The sequence below is a fragment of the Capra hircus genome, chromosome 7 (genome assembly GCF_001704415.2).
Source record: "Capra hircus breed San Clemente chromosome 7, ASM170441v1, whole genome shotgun sequence".
NCBI classification, from domain to species: Eukaryota; Metazoa; Chordata; class Mammalia; order Artiodactyla; family Bovidae; genus Capra; species Capra hircus.
In genome coordinates, this window is record NC_030814.1 from 94,886,957 (window position 1) to 94,899,290 (window position 12,334).

The following is a 12,334-nucleotide window of genomic DNA, read 5'->3' on the forward strand; positions in this document are numbered from 1 at the left end:
TAAAAATCTTAGGACAAGGACCAGAGAAGTGGGCAACTAGAGACAACTAAGACCGCCTTTGGGTGGCCTGAGTGAAGCCACAGAGATGGGACGTAGGATGTTTTCGCTGGCAGGGAAAGAATCAAATGTTCCCTCGCTAAGCTGTTTGGAAGAACCTGTGAAATCCCCAACAGTTGAGACCATTCTTTTCTCCACTCCCCCAGCACGAATAGAGTTGACAGGCAGAAGAAAAGATCCAGGCCACATAATTCCTTTACACAGGCTGTTCAGAAGGAGCCAAGCTACTGAGCCCTTTGCCTAAGAAAACTCCTAAGAACCCCTTTGTCTTTTGAATACCCAGGCACCTAAATAAAACAAAAGCCTCAGTCTATGTTATTGAAATGCATAAATATGACCTGATGGACTTTCACTGAATTTGGAAGGCATGTTGGGGATAGTTATTCTTATTGTTTAGACACTCAATTGTGACTCCATGGACTGTAGCCTGCCAGGCTTCTCTGTCTATGGAATTTTCCAGGCAAGAATACTGCAGTGGGTTGCCATTTCCTTCTCCAGGGGCTCTTCCCGACCCAGGGATGGAACCCACATCTCCTGCATGGCAGGAGGCTTCTTTACCACAGAGCCATCCGAGAAGCCCATGTTGGGGATCTTCTGCCTTAATATAAACTGTGAAAATATAATAATATAATATATACTGTGAAAATATAAACTGCGCATGTGTGCAATTAATCTCGGGGAGCCCTAGAGAGGTGTCAAGGAGTTGGGTCATTGTCTTCAAAGCAGTTGAAAGTGACAGACAAAGTGAGCCCTGTGTGACTTGCTCGTGGGGAGCAAGATGCCCTACATATCAAAATTCAGCGGGGCCGAGATAACAAACTGGTTTCCAATCCAAGCCTTAAATCAAAAGACTTTTGAGTGCATGTCAGGAGAAAAGTCCTTTCTGTCCCCACAGGTTTGAGATCTCTGGCTGAGAGCCCAGTTGGAAGACACTAGTTAGTTTGTTCTTTATTTTCATCTGAAAGTTACAGGCCTATTTATCAACAAAATGACTGTCCGGGCAGCGAAATCCAGTGGTTTCTATGTACAGGCCCATCCCTGGGGTCCACACCTCTGGAGGGGCCTCCTCCCCCAAGGCCTCAGTGGGCTTCTTCCCAGGCCTCTAGGAAATAATCACAAAGACACAGGGGATGAAAAGCAGCCTGTCCCCAGCACCTGCTTTCATCCCACAGGGAGGTGGCGGCTGCTGGTGGGAGAGCCAGGCCTAGTCTTGGGGTAGCGGGTGTGGAGGGCCTCTCTCTGGGGAGCCCGTCCTTCCCGCGCCCACCTCCTGGGCAGGCTCTCGTTGGACATTCCTGGGACTGCTCTGGCAGGCTCACGAGTTCCCACTCTAGCCTTCTTTTCTTTCACGTAGTGATTGGAACACTGTGGTGTCCCAGCCTCCCATTCTGGAGGCCACGGTTTGCACTGTGGAGCCTCTTCATTTGTCCCTGGTTTTTCTTTTTTTTTTTTGTACAGAAACGACAATAGTCTGGATCCGACCTTTTTTTTTTTTTCCGCTCAGGAAACAGAAGCGGCTCAACAGGTACAGTTCTGCTGGTCAATCTGCTTCCGGCAGGGTTCCATGGTGACAGCCACGCCCACCCCACTCCGGCCAGAGGTCATTCGGGTCACCTCGCTCCAGGTGTCTGTGTCTGGGTCATAGCACTCCACGCTGTCCAAGAATGTGTGACCGTCGTAGCCCCCTGCAGGGAGGGCAGGAGGGATGGTTGGTCACTACTCCAAGGGGGTGGGGGCTGGGGGCGGGCAGGCAGGAAGGAAGCATGTGAAGCCCTCCTACTGAAAGGGGCTGGGTGGGCTTTTCCGCCCAGGCCTCACCAAGAACGTAGATCCTTCCCTGGTGAACGGTGATCCCCAGGGCGCTTCGCCGATGCTTCATGGGGGCTACGAACGTCCACGTTTCTGTCTCCACGTCGTAGCGCTCTACACTGTTGAGCTGGTCCTGACCGTCGTAGCCCCCCGCAGCATAGATACAGTTGTGCAGGACGCAGACTCCTAGACCAGACGACACAGAGAGGATGACTCCAGGGCCTGGCCTTGGGGGCCCCAGCCATCACCTTCTTGGGGGGACACCCTCCCCTCTCCCGTCACCCGTCTCCCTTCCTCCCCTCCCCTGAGGGGCCCTGTAGAGACAAAGCCAAGAGCAAGGAGCTCTAGGAGGGTCACTCCCAGGGTGGGGAGGGTGCCCCTCCTTGCTCCCCTCCCCGCAGCCCCCTCCCACCTGCTCCGCTTCGGATGGTGTTCATGGGTGTGATCATCCGCCACTCGTTTCTCTCTGGGTAGTAACACTCGGCTGAGTTGAGGCGGTTTGTCCCGTCGAAGCCCCCGACCGCGTAGAGCAGACGGTTGAGCACAGCCACTCCCACCCCAATCCTTCGTGTCAGCATCGGGGCCACCAAGTGCCACTCGTCCCCCTCCGGCTCATACCTGCCACAACAGAGCAGCAATGACGACAGCAGCCCCCACCAACCTGAGGCACTGAGCCCACCGACACTCCACTGCGGTGTTGGTTTTTTCTTTTTAATTTAAAAAATAATTATATTTGGCTTTGCTGGGCCTTCCTGGCTGCACAGGCTTTTCTCTAGCTGCGGTGCGCAGGCTTCTCGCTGTGGCGGCTTCTCCAGTTGCGGAGCGGGGGCTCTAGAGCAGGTGGGCTTCAGTAGTTTCAGCTCCACGGCTCCCACAGCACTGGCTGAAGAGTTGCGGCGCACTGGCTTACAGCTGCTCTGAGGTACGTGGGCTCTTCCTGGACCAGGGATAGAACCCATGTCTCCTGCATTGGCAGGTGGATTCTTTACCGCTGCAACGCCTGGGAAGCCCCTTACCTGAACTCTTCAATTCTCACAAGGATTCCCTACAACGCAAGTTATCAGTAGGTCCGTTTTCTAGACAAGGAAACTGAGGTTCATGGCCCCCATCTGCTCAAGGTCGCCTGCACCTCTGCTGGACTCAAATGGCTCCATCAGACCACCGCCTAAGCTAAGTGTTGTATGAATGCAGGACACACAGGAGACACCAGTTCAGTTCCTGGCTCAGGAAGATCCCCTGAAGGAGGAAATGGCAACCCACTCCAGTATTCTTGCCCAGGAAATCCCATGGACAGAGGAGCCTGGCGGGCTATACAGTCCATGGGGTCACAGAGTCAGACACGCTGAGTGAGCACACACGCAAACACAGGGTCACCATGCACAGCTGTACTGTACACAGATTGTGTACTGCACAAGGGCACCACATTTAAGGGGGCACCTTCCACGTTAACGGACCTCATATGTGTGTTTCTTACAACCATTTGTGGATAGATAGCAGTCAGGTGTCATGTTTTAACAAAATTAGCATATTAACATTCTGACAGTTTCAAACTGATGGAACTTCTTCCAAATCTGCTAACAGTCGTTGTATGGGTATGTGATGGCCCTGTAAACGGTTCCCAGGCCAGGACACATCATCCAGGGTCATGACCAAACATCCCCCAGGAGTTTAGCTTCACGTTGAGGCTTCCATTCCCTGAAGGCAAGGCACAAAGAAAAGCACTCAACAACTGAGGGAAGACATCCCTGGAGGTGCAGTGGATAAGAATCCACCTACCACGGCAGGGGACATGGGTTCGATCCCTGTGTCTTTAATCAGGAAGATCCATGTGCCGTGGAGCAACTAAGCCTGTGCCACAACTACTGAGCCCACAGGCTGCAGCTACGGAAGCTGGTGGACTTAGAGCTTGTGCTCCACAAGAGAAGCCACTGCAATAAGAAGCCTGTGCACCACAACGAAAAGCAGCCCCGGCTCACAGCAACTAGAGAAAGCCTGCGTGCAACAACCAAGACCCAGCACAGACGAAAATAAATAAATAAGTATTTTAAAAGAAAGACAGGAGGAACCCTCAGATCCCAATGGCGGGGGACGTGTGAGCAGCAGAACCCCCCGGATCCCACGCCTCCTGCCCCCACCACTCACCTCTCCACACTGTTGTGGTGGATACAGCCATGGGAGCCACCAACGGCATAGATATGCCCGTCAATGACGCCCACCCCAATTCGGTTGCGGGGTACGCTCATGGAGGCGCAAGGCGACCACTGGTTGGTCATGGGGTTGTAGCAGTCCAGGGCACTGGAGTCGGTGTTACCATCAGGCGAGTTGTTGCGGCCGCCCACGGCGTACAGCAGCCCACCCACCACACAGCCCGCCAGGCCGCTCCGGGGCACCTGCAGGTCTGCCAGCCGGAGCCAGGTGCCATCGCTGGGGTTATAGGCCTCCAGGTAGCTGAGCGACTGGCGGAAGTAGCCACCGGCCGTGTAGATGAGGCGGCCCACCTTGGGCGCCCGGCAGGGCATCACCTGCGTGGGCTTGTGCAGGGTGAGCTCCTGGAAGATCTTCACCAGGTAGTCCTTGCAGCGGGAGTCTGACTGCAGGATCTCACACTTCTGCAGCTGCATCTGCAGGAAGTGGGGCGTGAGCGAGTGGCAGCGCACAGCCCGCAGCAGCGCCTGCACGTAGAAGCGCCGCTGCTCGCAGTCATACTTGACCCAGTTGATGCAGGCGTGGAAGACCTCAGACTCGCAACGCACATTCAGGTCATCCCGGCTGATGAGGGTTGCCAGCTGGCAGTGGGACAGGTTGAAGAATTCCTCTTGCTTGGCCACCTGCAGAGGGCGACAGTGTCATGGGCTGACTTACAGGTCTCTCTCCACTCCCACCTGCCGGGAGCCAGCACACGAGATCCCACCCATGACAAGGTCATGAGAGACCTGACAGGCAAGGCGGATCAGGACTCGAGGGACTCCCTGGACCTGCTCGAGCATCTACCCAGATAACAAAATCTGTCTGTCTACTGTTTACTATATTATGCCTTTCACTTACTCGCCTGGCATTAACAGGGGCTATCCCCGGCCACCTTTCTCTGGAGAAAATCAACTTAGGGCTCTAGTTGATAAGTCTCCTGGGCATGAAAGGAATATTTCAATTCAAACCTCTCTGTTAGCATTCTAACTTGCGTGGCAGGTTTATCCATACTCTTAAAACTAACGCACATACATGATTATTCACAATTTCCCAACCATGAAAGGCAGGGGAACTTAAACATTCTAAAGTCCTAATAGGCATAGAGCCCTTCGAGGAGTAAAAATTATTAGAAGAGTGCTGGTGAAGGATTTCATTGCTGAGCCAGTGCTTGCTGCCAAGTTTCCATATCCCTTACCCATTGTGTGCCTGGGAGTATACTAGTTAATACAGTTGGTATGTAGGGAAAATAAGTAGTAGCCTTGGTGTTAGCAACATTAGACCTTTGAGTTAATAAATTTTTTCTGTTATAACCCACTGCACCTTTGTCCCATAGGAATGTAACTTTATTTAGTACTTTCTGAGAGTGGTGCCGGACTTTAGAACAAACACTTTTAGAGAAAATAAGTTTTCTAGTTGACTAACCTTTATCAGAAAAAAGGGTCATAAAATGTTAACAGGCCTCCAGGCCAGAAGAGGATGTAAATCACATAAGACCTTTGTATATAGAAAGGTATGCAGAAAGAAAGCCTGGTTTCAATAAGGGTCAGAACTGCTGACCCTGCATGACTCTGCATCTTCCATCCCCCTCTATGTACAACCCAAGGTATAAAAGCTCTTTTTAAAAATAAAGTTACAGACCTGTTCCACCTAAGTTTGGTTTCCCTGTCTCTCTCTCTCTCTCTCTCTCTCTCTCTCTCTCTCTCTCTCTCTCTCTCGCCAACACTGTCCATCCTGAGGGAACCCCAGATCCTGCTGGGGCTGGCCCCCGGCACCCACCCCCCAGCCCCTTGCCAAGCCCCTGCCAGGACCTTGGACAAGACACTCAATCTGCCTCTGCTAACTCAGCTTCCTCAGGTGTGAAATAGGCATTTGAGGGACTTCCCTGGTGGTCCAGTGATTAAGAATCCACCTGCCAATGCAGGGGACACAGGTTTGATCCCTAGATGGGGAAGATACCGCATGCCTTGGGGCAACTAAGCCCATGTGCCGTAATCTTGAGCTCTTGCTCTAGAGCCCGTGCTCCACAAGAGAAGCCACCGCACTGAGGAGCCTGCACAACGCAATTAGAGAAAAGGCCCTGCTCACTGCAACTAGAGAAAGCCTGTCAGCAGCAACGAAGACCCAGCACAGCCACAAAGAAATAAAATTTAAAGAAAAGAAACAGGCATTTGAATAGCACGGAACTCTCAGTGTGTGAGAATTCAATGAGTTAACACTACATGCCAGGCACATAGCAGGTAAGCACATAAATGAGAAAAAGAAACAACGCCACCTCTTAGATTCTGTATCATTTTGTATCTGAACTGTAAGAATGTTGCCCCTTTCTTCTTTTAATGAAATTATTTTTTCAAAAGAGCAGACTGACTTCAAAGGAAATGCTGCTGCTGCTGCGTCGCTTCAGTCGTGTCTGACTCTGTGTGATCCCATAGACGGCAGCCCACCAGGCTCCGCCGTCCCTGGGATTCTCCAGGCATGAACACTGGAGTGGGTTGCCATTTCCTTCTCCAATGCATGAAAGTGAAAAGTGAAAGTGAAGTCACTGAGTCGTGTCCAACTCTCAGCGACCCCATGGACTGCAGCCTACCAGGCTCCTCCGTCCATGGGATTTGCCAGGCAAGAATACTGGAGTGGGGTGCCATTGCCTTCTCCGTCAAAGGAAATAGCAACACAATATGTTAGAAAGAAAATAAAATTCAGGCTTGAAGAAAGCAGCCTGAGTTGCAGTGTTGGCCCACTACCTTCTAATTGTACCACCTTGGGCAAAAACCTAAAACAGTCCATGCCTTGGTTTTCTTCCTCTGTAAAAGGAGGATTATATTAGTCGCTAACTCATAGCAGGGTTATTGCTAAGGTAAATATTTCTTATCTGGCACTGGTCTATATAAATAATTTCAGTCACCCCACATCAGCGGGATCCCAGCTTCCTGTTACCCCAAGCCGAGACAACCGCCTGACACTACTGTTGTGCAGGTCAGTGGGACAACCCTGTTCTTGGGCCACCATCCTGGAAGCCATAAGTCCTAAGACTAACGTCAGAGCTTCTTGGGGCATCTGGTCAACCCCCAAGATGGTAGAGAAGGAGAGGCATAGAGACCAAGGGTAGTGTCCACCTAGCTGGTCCCAGCCACGGGAGGATGATTTTAAAAATTTCCAGGAAGGGGGGAGTTCCCTGGTGGTCCAGTGGTTGGGACTCAGGGCTTTCACTGCCAGGACCAGGGTTCCATCCCTGGTCAGGGAACTAAGATCCTGCAAGCTGTGTGGTGTAGCAAAAAAAAAAAGAAAAAAAGAACAGGAAGGCACTCCAAAGCATACCTCCTCCTACGACAGCTGGGAAGACTCAGATTTAAAGGCTGGAAATCACTTAGAACAGAGGCTGGCCCACACCAAGTACTCAACAAGCACTCATGTTCTCTACTCACAACTTCCTCCACTTGAAAATGAAAATGAAACAAAGATTAGTGTGAGCACAATACTCTGTGGACTAAAGAAAACCACCACAGTGTAAGGGTCACACTGGCCGTTGACAGCATGTCACGGGTGTTCAATAAATATTTACTGACTGCCTGGAACGTCAGGCCCTGCTCAGGGCAGCGTACGGTGGAACTGCTGTCAGAGTCACTGCCCTCTGTCCCCACCTTTGACCCCAGGGAGCCCAGACATCCGTGACAGTCTCACTTTCTTCAGCTGTTTTCTAGATTTGTCACAGATATCTAGACTGGGAGCTCAACCCTACTTTTCTCCATCTCCTTGCCTTGATCCTTCACCTCTCAAGGGGAGATGGTGATGACCACCTGTCTGTTCCCTGGTCCTCCAAGGCTGCTCTGAAGCCCTGGTCCATGTCCCCGTCCCTCACTCACCTCCCCAAAATGCATGTAGATGTATTCCCGGGCACGCTGGTGCAGCTCCGTACAGCCGATCTGCTCAGCGAAGTTGGCAATGCCGATGGCATTGCTGGGATCCAGCTGCTGCACCAGGAAGTCGCTGCAGGCACGGACCACGCTATCGATCTGGTACATGACAGCGCCGTTCATAACGTGGAGCACACACTTCTCCCCCATGGAAATGGACGCGGTGTAGGCGAACTCAATGAGCCGCTCCATGACCTTTGGGTGGATGCCCTCAATGGACACCACCTCCATGCCTTGCTCCCGCAGCCCGTTGGTGAACATGGCCTTGAAGACGGGGCTGGACGAGGCCAGCACCACCTTGTGGGCCATGAACTGGGCAGCAGGCGCGTCCTGGTACTTGACCTGCAGCGTCACATCGCATAGCTGCTGGCTGAGCCGCAGTTCATTCATGATGCCAAAGGCCTGCTTGGTGTGGTCCTCCAGGGTGTAGCTGAAGGTGCGGTTGCCATGCTGGGAGGGCGTCACCTCGGCCTTGCACTCGGTGGAGGCGTACATCACCGTGTCCCCTGCCCCCTCAGGGCGCTGTGATCTCAGGGGCAGGAATTGGGTATGGGCCCCGGCCCCGCTAGGCCTGGGTTCCGGCTGCATGGGGTTCCAGGTGACAAGGGACAACGCCACCACTGGCACTCAGGGGCCTGGAGGGGGAGAGCACAGGGCTGGGCACAGGGCTGGGGGCTAGGCCTTCTTTTCCAAGATAAAGTGACTGGGAGACCACTTTTCCTTCCCAAGCCCAGGTAAAGCAGTGTTCATTTGAGCTCCCTAACTGACCCATGGCCCCACCAGTCCAAGGGCCCACCTTAAATCGTAGGTCCCATGGTGCCCCTCCCCTGCTCAGAATCCCCCTGACCACTCTCTGTGGCATGAAGAGTAAAACCAAACTCTTCAACGGCCTGCAAAGCCTTTCACAGTCAGCTCCCGTCCACCTGTTCCCTTTGCCCATTCTGTTCCAGCTCTCTGGGGTAATCCCTTCTCACAGCATGTCCAACTCATTCCTTCATTCACCCCATCAACATTTCTCGGACATGTCCAGGCACTGTTCTAGGCACCAGGGACACAGCAAGGAGCCAGAGAGACATGCACTGAGTCCCCCTGGAGCCAGCACTGGGGAGGAAAGGGCTGTAAGTGAAATAAGTGACAGTGTAGCGTGCAGGTGTTTATTTAAAATCAGGTAGTCCAGGCCTGTCTTGGAGCTGGGACTAGAAGGATGAACTTATGAAGGGGGCGGGGCAGGGGGGGTTGTTAGCTTTCCAGGCAGAGGGAACAGTGAGTGCAAAGACTCAGAGGCAGAATGAGAGCTGACCTGGAGAATCAGGGAAGAGTGTGATGAGAAACACTAGTGAAGGGAGGATGTCAGTGAACCCTGCGGAGTCTGGAGGGTCAGGGTGTGAGTTGGGTTTGAAAAACTCAAGCAAAGAGAAGGCAGGGGATCTACAAGAGGTTCTTCATCTTATTGTTCCCTGGGCTCCACTCAGAGTCACCTCCTCTCTGTTTTATTTCCATCACACCACTTATCAGGAATGGAAATTAGCTCCCTTGCTTGCTGGCTGATGGATGAAGGGTCTCTCTGGCCCTGAGCCTCAGGATTCAGAGGGCAGGTAGCCCTGTGTGGGTCAGGGTCCTGCCCACCTTCTCCTGTGCCTCCCCTGCAGTCCGCCTGGGGCCTGGCACTAAGCAGGGGTCAGTAAGCTGTGGCTGGCTGACTGCCCACTCCACTGTGCCTGCCAAAGCACCCTCCTCTTCCACGGTGCCCTGGACACTGCTTGGCCGCCTCTCCCCAGCCGAGGCCCGGGCCTGCCTCTTGGTCTTTAGCCAAACGGTCAACGGTGCCCCCTGGGCACTGGACACTTCCCCCTCTCCCACCCCACCCCCAACCCCCCCCCCCACAAGAAGCGGTAAGTGGGGGGACTGCGCATGTCCTGCCGGCGCAGCCAAGGCCTAGAGAAGGGAGGAAGTGACCCCGCCGCGGCCTTTCCATCGCAAGCCCCGGGCCACAGACCAAGGTCCCCCCGCCACAAACGCCCCGGGATCCCCGGGATTCCGTCCGAGCGACGCTTCCTGGGCCTCTCGCTCCAGGAATCACCCGCCGGTCGCGCCGTCCAACAAAAGGTCCGGACTCGAGCCGCGCCCTCCTGGCCGTCCGCGGAGCCGCGGGAAACCCCGAGGCGACCGGGCCCCGCATCGCCCAGTGCTCCGGCCCCCGGCCACGGTCGCAGAGCACTCTAGACCCTCGGTGCCCTCAGCCCGGGCGCGGGCCGCTTCACTCACCCCGCCATGGCCGCGCTCGGGCTCCGCCTCCGTCGCCCAGGCCCGGGCGCCTCCATCGCAGCTCGCAGGGGGGAGGCGCGGAACGCGCGCAGGTCACCATGACTAAGCAGAGCCGGGAGCCGGCCGTGTCATAATAAAAGTCCCCGCGGCCCCGGGCCTCGGGCGGCGGAGACGGCGGCGGGCCGCTCCCCCCACCCCCGCCCTTCCCCGCCCACGCTCGCTGTTGCCCAGTTGCGCAGCCCCAGAGCGGCGTCCGCAGTGCCGGTAATCGCGGCGGGGCCAAGGACCCAGCCCTGGGCGCACCCAGCCCGCGTGGTCAGAGCCGCCTAGAATCAAAGACCTGGGTTCGAGGCCCAGCGCTTCCCTGCACCCGGGATCACCGGATACTCCTCCCCGCCGCCGCCTGCGCGTTCACCTGCGTAGCCTCCGATACTCTCACCGCGGGGTGGGGATGCCAGCGGGCGCGGCGGTGGCTCCGGGCACGTTGGTGCCACCCGCGCACCGAGCTTCCGGGAAGCCCGAGGGGCCGTGGCCTGGCCCGGGGGCGGCTCCCGCCTGACTTTCGCTGTTGAAGACCCGCGAGCGCTTCCACTGTCCGGGGCGGCGGGGAAGGGGGGCTGTGGCTGGGCTCCGGGGCGGCGGGGCCTACGGGGTCGCGGCCGTCGAGTGGGGGGTTAGCCTCGGGACGCCCGAGAAGGAGGCGGGGAGAGGGCGGAGAGGGCGCGGCGGGGAAGGAGTCGTGATTCCCCGCCCTTCCCTCAGGTGCCCGGCGCCCATGGGCGAGGAATAGGGCGGCGGGCAAGGGCGCACGGCTAAGCCCACCAGGCCCGTCCCCCCACCCCTTCGCAGTCCCTTCCATCCGCCAGGTTTCGTCGTCTCAGCGCTAGTCCGCTTCCCACAACCTGCGCTTCTTTTAACTCCACACAATGCAGGCCTCACGTTCAGGTGGCCGAAGGATCCAGGCAGAGCTGTCTACCTACCTATTGGGGTTTTCATTGTTTTTATTTTTTATCTCCAGTCTGGAGGCGCGAGGAGCTCGCAGTTGGGAATTCGAACTCCGGCCCTGCCACTCTAGCTCTGCGCGGCTGGACCTATAATTTAACCGCTCCATGCTTCAATTTCCTTGCTCTTAAAATGTTAACAGGGCTTCCGTGGTGGCTCAACGGTAAAGAATCCTTCTGCAATGCAGGGGACACAGGATCGTTCCTTGGATCGAAGAGATCTCCTAGAGAAGGAAATCGCAACTCACTCCAGTATTATTGCCTGGGAAATCTCATGGACAGAGGAGCCTGGTGGGCTACAGTCCATGGGGTCTCAAAGAGTTGGACACCACGTAGCAATAGATGTTAATAATACAGGCACCTACCTGGTAGATTATTGGGAGAACTAATTGAGAATGCTAGCGCTCAATAAATATGAATGATTGTTATTTTTCATGGAAAGTAATACTGATTTTCCATTTATGCTCTTTGTTATATAAAGTTAACTTTTAAATGTATGTGGGGTTTTTCTTCCCTCTTTTCTTTAAGAGCCCCTCCGTATGAAACTCTAGACTGAACAGATACTGGTCTAAGAAAGGATTCCCCCTGCCCCCAGGGTGAATTTGGAAGATTCTGCCTCCCTGCTCTGGGTTTGGGATTAATCCCACGCAGAAGAAGGCTGGCCTGGGGTTCCTTGCTACTCCTCCCATGCCGGTGGCGGTGGCGAAGCTGTGGTTCTGAGTGGTTCCAGAGGTGGTGCCATAGCATAACTGCCAAATACTGTATGGGGAGTGGCTGAGGCTGTGAGCAAACCCACACCCTTTTCCACATGCCAAAGGAAACCTCTGGTATATCTCAAAATTAACATCTACAAGCCCTGAGACCCAGCAGTGACATGTGCAGTAATTTATCCAGGGTACCCCTGCACATGTTTAGGAGGATGTATGTACATAGATGTTTATTGCAATACTGTGTTTAAATGCCAAATGTTGGACTCAACATGTGTGCATTCCTAGGGCCCTGGTGTAATCTCTGCTATGAAATACTATGCAGCCAGTAAAAAGAAGCCATTAGCTTTGTAAATGTTTTACCTCAATATTTTTAAATGTGAAAAAAATGCTCTGTAAA

At 54.4% G+C, this 12,334-nt stretch overlaps 1 protein-coding gene across 2 annotated transcripts; it reads right to left on the reverse strand.

Moving 5' to 3' along the window:
• KEAP1 (kelch like ECH associated protein 1) lies at positions 980-11,692 on the reverse strand. 2 transcript variants are annotated; one of them, XM_018051052.1, is made up of 6 exons: positions 10,642-11,692; positions 7,911-8,596; positions 4,009-4,694; positions 2,279-2,484; positions 1,876-2,052; positions 980-1,742 (listed from the first exon to the last, which is right to left on the reverse strand). In XM_018051052.1, the coding sequence occupies exons 2-6, from the start codon at positions 8,547-8,549 to the stop codon at positions 1,576-1,578; spliced, it is 1,875 nt and encodes a 624-aa protein (XP_017906541.1). In that variant the 5' UTR covers positions 8,550-8,596; positions 10,642-11,692; the 3' UTR covers positions 980-1,575. The 2 variants fall into 2 exon arrangements, with proteins under 2 accessions (XP_017906541.1, XP_017906540.1); XM_018051051.1 differs by lacking the exon at positions 10,642-11,692 and adding an exon at positions 10,227-10,608.

Bases quoted from the DNA above. Each gene is read 5' to 3' on its own strand.
- KEAP1 (XM_018051052.1), bottom strand. From the start codon at position 8,549: ATGCAGCCGGAACCCAGGCCTAGCGGGGCCGGGGCCCATACCCAATTC. The intron at 4,695-7,910 runs GTGAGTGAGGGA...CGCCCTCTGCAG, and splicing joins TCTACATGCATTTTGGGGAG to GTGGCCAAGCAAGAGGAATT. The intron at 1,743-1,875 runs GTGAGGCCTGGG...CCCTCCCTGCAG, and splicing joins GGGAAGGATCTACGTTCTTG to GGGGCTACGACGGTCACACA.